This window comes from Gobio gobio (genome assembly GCF_949357685.1).
Source record: "Gobio gobio genome assembly, chromosome: 14".
Lineage (NCBI taxonomy): Eukaryota > Metazoa > Chordata > Actinopteri > Cypriniformes > Gobionidae > Gobio > Gobio gobio.
Window position 1 is genome coordinate 53927927 of NC_137107.1, and position 5000 is coordinate 53932926.

Below are 5000 nucleotides of genomic sequence, written 5' to 3' on the forward strand. Positions count from 1 at the left end.
GCATCCATTAAAGCAGAGGTGAAAGGTCAGGCTCCTGGTTAGGCTTTAACCAGCGTCTTCATGAGCGGCGCGAGTTAAGCTCCACTGGCCCTTTAAGAGAGCCTAGCTCATACTGACGTCTGATTGGACGGTTTGATCATGTGACTGCAGCAGATGCGGTTTCCTCCAGATATTATTATAGATATTAAAGTGTTTTCACTTCAGATTCTGTGTGGATCGACGCCTTCCGGCTTGTTATTAAACGCTATTGGTAGAAAATGTGTGCGATGATTAAAATGATAAAGTTCGGCTAAATTAATAAATGTTGAACACAAACGATCCATGAATCAGATTCAGTTTCATATTAAGCCAAGCAAACGTGATTCAGATTCATATTATTTAAAAAAAATTACTTTTACTCACAAATTGGCTGATTCAGATGAACATTAATGTTCAATGTTAATATTAACAGAAAATATTCATATTTTACATTTTACTTACAAATTGTCTGATTTGTTAATGTTCAATACCACTGAAAATTATTAATTAATATTAATTTCATAATATGAAAATATAAGTAAATAATAAAAAATAATGTTCAAGCATTTTTACATTTTTAAAATCCAGATTAATATTAATGTTCAGTGTTATTATTAATAAATCAGATATATTAATGTTCAAGCATTTTTAAAATCCAGATTAATATTAATGTTCAATGTTGTTATTAATACATCAGATTAATATTAATGTTCAATGTTATTATTAATAAATCAGATATATTAATGTTCAAGCATTTTTAAAATCCAGATTAATATTAATGTTCAATGTTGTTATTAATACATCAGATTAATATTAATGTTCAATGTTATTATTAATAAATCAGATATATTAATGTTCAAGCATTTTTAAAATCCAGATTAATATTAATGTTCAATGTTGTTATTAATACATCAGATTAATATTAATGTTCAATGTTATTATTAATAAATCAGATTAATGTTAATGTTCAATGTTATTATTAATAAATCAGATATATTAATGTTCAAGCATTTTTTAATTTTTAAAATCCAGATTAATATCAATGTTCAATATTATTATTAATAAATCAGATATATTAATGTTCAAGTATTTGACCTTTGATTTCCACATTGGCTGATTCCGGGTTAATGTCCAATGTCAGTTTGAATGAGTGTTGTGTGATGAGCGTGTGGTCATGTGATCTTGTCATGTTGTGATCTTGTCATGTGATCTGGTCATGTGATCTGGTCATGTGACTCTTGTGTTCCTCAGGATCCAGGAGTTCAGGGTTTGTCTGAGTGAGCAGAAGCTGGACCTGGAGGCTTTACGGCAGCTGTGCTTCAGCGGTGAGTGTGTGTGTGTGTGTGTGTGTGTGTGTGTGTGTGTGTGTGAGTGTGTGAGTGTGTGTGTGTGTGTGAGTGTGTGAGTGTGTGAGTGAGTGAGTGAGTGAGTGAGTGAGGGAGTGTGAGTCTCAGCATCAGTCTCAGCATCAGCATCAGTCTCAGCATCAGTCTCAGCATCAGTCTCAGCATCAGTCTCAGTCATCAGTCTCAGCATCAGTCTCAGCATCAGTCTCAGCATCAGTCTCAGCATCAGTCTCAGCATCAGTCACAGCATCAGTCTCAGCATCAGTCTCAGCATCAGTCTCAGCATCAGTCTCAGCATCAGTCACAGCATCAGTCTCAGCATCAGTCTCAGCATCAGTCTCAGCATCAGTCATCAGCATCAGTCATCAGCATCAGTCTCAGTCATCAGTCTCAGCATCAGTCTCAGCATCAGTCTCAGCATCAGTCTCAGCATCAGTCTCAGCATCAGTCTCAGCATCAGTCTCAGCATCAGTCTCAGCATCAGTCTCAGCATCAGTCAGCGCATCAGTCAGCGCATCAGTCTCAGTCATCAGTCTCAGCATCAGTCTCAGCATCAGTCTCAGCATCAGTCTCAGCATCAGTCTCAGCATCAGTCAGCGCATCAGTCTCAGTCATCAGTCTCAGCATCAGTCTCAGCATCAGTCTCAGCATCAGTCTCAGCATCAGTCTCAGCATCAGTCAGCGCATCAGTCAGCGCATCAGTCTCAGTCATCAGTCTCAGCATCAGTCTCAGCATCAGTCTCAGCATCAGTCTCAGCATCAGTCGCAGCATCAGTCTCAGCATCAGTCTCAGCATCAGTCTCAGCATCAGTCTCAGCATCAGTCTCAGCATCAGTCTCAGCATCAGTCTCAGCATCAGTCGCAGCATCAGTCTCAGCATCAGTCTCAGCATCAGTCTCAGCATCAGTCTCAGCATCAGTCTCAGCATCAGTCTCAGCATCAGTCTCAGCATCAGTCGCAGCATCAGTCAGAGCATCAGTCTCAGCATCAGTCTCAGCATCAGTCTCAGCATCAGTCGCAGCATCAGTCTCAGCATCAGTCTCAGCATCAGTCTCAGCATCAGTCTCAGCATCAGTCTCAGCATCAGTCTCAGCATCAGTCGCAGCATCAGTCTCAGCATCAGTCTCAGCATCAGTCTCAGCATCAGTCTCAGCATCAGTCTCAGCATCAGTCTCAGCATCAGTCGCAGCATCAGTCTCAGCATCAGTCGCAGCATCAGTCGCAGCATCAGTCGCAGCATCAGTCTCAGCATCAGTCTCAGCATCAGTCGCAGCATCAGTCTCAGCATCAGTCTCAGCATCAGTCAGCGCATCAGTCAGCGCATCAGTCGCAGCATCAGTCTCAGCATCAGTCTCAGCATCAGTCAGCGCATCAGTCAGCGCATCAGTCTCAGCATCAGTCATCAGTCTCAGCATCAGTCGCAGCATCAGTCTCAGCATCAGTCTCAGCATCAGTCTCAGCATCAGTCTCAGCATCAGTCTCAGCATCAGTCAGCGCATCAGTCAGCGCATCAGTCAGCGCATCAGTCTCAGCATCAGTCATCAGTCTCAGCATCAGTCGCAGCATCAGTCTCAGCATCAGTCTCAGCATCAGTCAGCGCATCAGTCGCAGCATCAGTCGCAGCATCAGTCTCAGCATCAGTCTCAGCATCAGTCACAGCATCAGTCTCAGCATCAGTCTCAGCATCAGTCTCAGCATCAGTCTCAGCATCAGTCTCAGCATCAGTCTCAGCATCAGTCACAGCATCAGTCGCAGCATCAGTCTCAGCATCAGTCTCAGCATCAGTCAGCGCATCAGTCAGCGCATCAGTCAGCGCATCAGTCAGCGCATCAGTCAGCGCATCAGTCAGCGCATCAGTCTCAGCATCAGTCTCAGCATCAGTCTCAGCATCAGTCTCAGCATCAGTCAGCGCATCAGTCTCAGCATCAGTCTCAGCATCAGTCTCAGCATCAGTCTCAGCATCAGTCTCAGCATCAGTCTCAGCATCAGTCGCAGCATCAGTCGCAGCATCAGTCTCAGCATCAGTCTCAGCATCAGTCTCAGCATCAGTCAGCGCATCAGTCAGCGCATCAGTCAGCGCATCAGTCAGCGCATCAGTCAGCGCATCAGTCAGCGCATCAGTCTCAGCATCAGTCACAGCATCAGTCTCAGCATCAGTCTCAGCATCAGTCTCAGCATCAGTCTCAGCATCAGTCTCAGCATCAGTCATCAGCATCAGTCTCAGCATCAGTCTCAGCATCAGTCGCAGCATCAGTCATCAGCATCAGTCTCAGCATCAGTCTCAGCATCAGTCAGCGCATCAGTCTCAGCATCAGTCACAGCATCAGTCTCAGCATCAGTCTCAGCATCAGTCTCAGCATCAGTCTCAGCATCAGTCTCAGCATCAGTCTCAGCATCAGTCTCAGCATCAGTCGCAGCATCAGTCTCAGCATCAGTCTCAGCATCAGTCGCAGCATCAGTCGCAGCATCAGTCTCAGCATCAGTCTCAGCATCAGTCTCAGCATCAGTCTCAGCATCAGTCATCAGCATCAGTCTCAGCATCAGTCGCAGCATCAGTCATCAGCATCAGTCTCAGCATCAGTCTCAGCATCAGTCTCAGCATCAGTCTCAGCATCAGTCGCAGCATCAGTCGCAGCATCAGTCTCAGCATCAGTCGCAGCATCAGTCTCAGCATCAGTCTCAGCATCAGTCTCAGCATCAGTCTCAGCATCAGTCTCAGCATCAGTCTCAGCATCAGTCGCAGCATCAGTCTCAGCATCAGTCAGCGCATCAGCCAGCGCATCAGTCAGCGCATCAGTCTCAGCATCAGTCTCAGCATCAGTCTCAGCATCAGTCTCAGCATCAGTCTCAGCATCAGTCATCAGTCATCAGTCTCAGCATCAGTCTCAGCATCAGTCTCAGCATCAGTCAGCGCATCAGTCAGCGCATCAGTCAGCGCATCAGTCAGCGCATCAGTCTCAGCATCAGTCTCAGCATCAGTCTCAGCATCAGTCTCAGCATCAGTCTCAGCATCAGTCAGCGCATCAGTCTCAGCATCAGTCTCAGCATCAGTCTCAGCATCAGTCTCAGCATCAGTCGCAGCATCAGTCGCAGCATCAGTCTCAGCATCAGTCTCAGCATCAGTCTCAGCATCAGTCAGCGCATCAGTCTCAGCATCAGTCTCAGCATCAGTCTCAGCATCAGTCTCAGCATCAGTCATCAGTCATCAGTCTCAGCATCAGTCTCAGCATCAGTCTCAGCATCAGTCGCAGCATCAGTCTCAGCATCAGTCTCAGCATCAGTCTCAGCATCAGTCAGCGCATCAGTCAGCGCATCAGTCTCAGCATCAGTCTCAGCATCAGTCTCAGCATCAGTCTCAGCATCAGTCTCAGCATCAGTCTCAGCATCAGTCAGCGCATCAGTCGCAGCATCAGTCGCAGCATCAGTCGCAGCATCAGTCTCAGCATCAGTCTCAGCATCAGTCAGCGCATCAGTCAGCGCATCAGTCAGCGCATCAGTCTCAGCATCAGTCACAGCATCAGTCTCAGCATCAGTCTCAGCATCAGTCGCAGCATCAGTCGCAGCATCAGTCGCAGCATCAGTCGCAGCATCAGTCTCAGCATCAGTCGCAGCATCAGTCTCAGCATCAGTCGCAGC

At 45.9% G+C, this 5000-nt stretch overlaps 1 protein-coding gene across 3 annotated transcripts in view; it reads left to right on the forward strand.

Moving 5' to 3' along the window:
• Positions 1–5000, forward strand: part of tbc1d13 (TBC1 domain family, member 13) — a 19355-nt gene that overhangs the window by 888 nt on the left and 13467 nt on the right. For 2 of the 3 annotated variants that reach the window (XM_079835989.1, XM_079835990.1), the window contains exon 2: positions 1270–1343. In XM_079835989.1, coding sequence (XP_079692115.1) covers positions 1270–1343 — 74 coding nt within the window. Of the gene's footprint in view, positions 1–1269; positions 1344–5000 lie in introns of those variants that run through there. The other variant, XM_079835991.1, reaches the window with a different exon arrangement.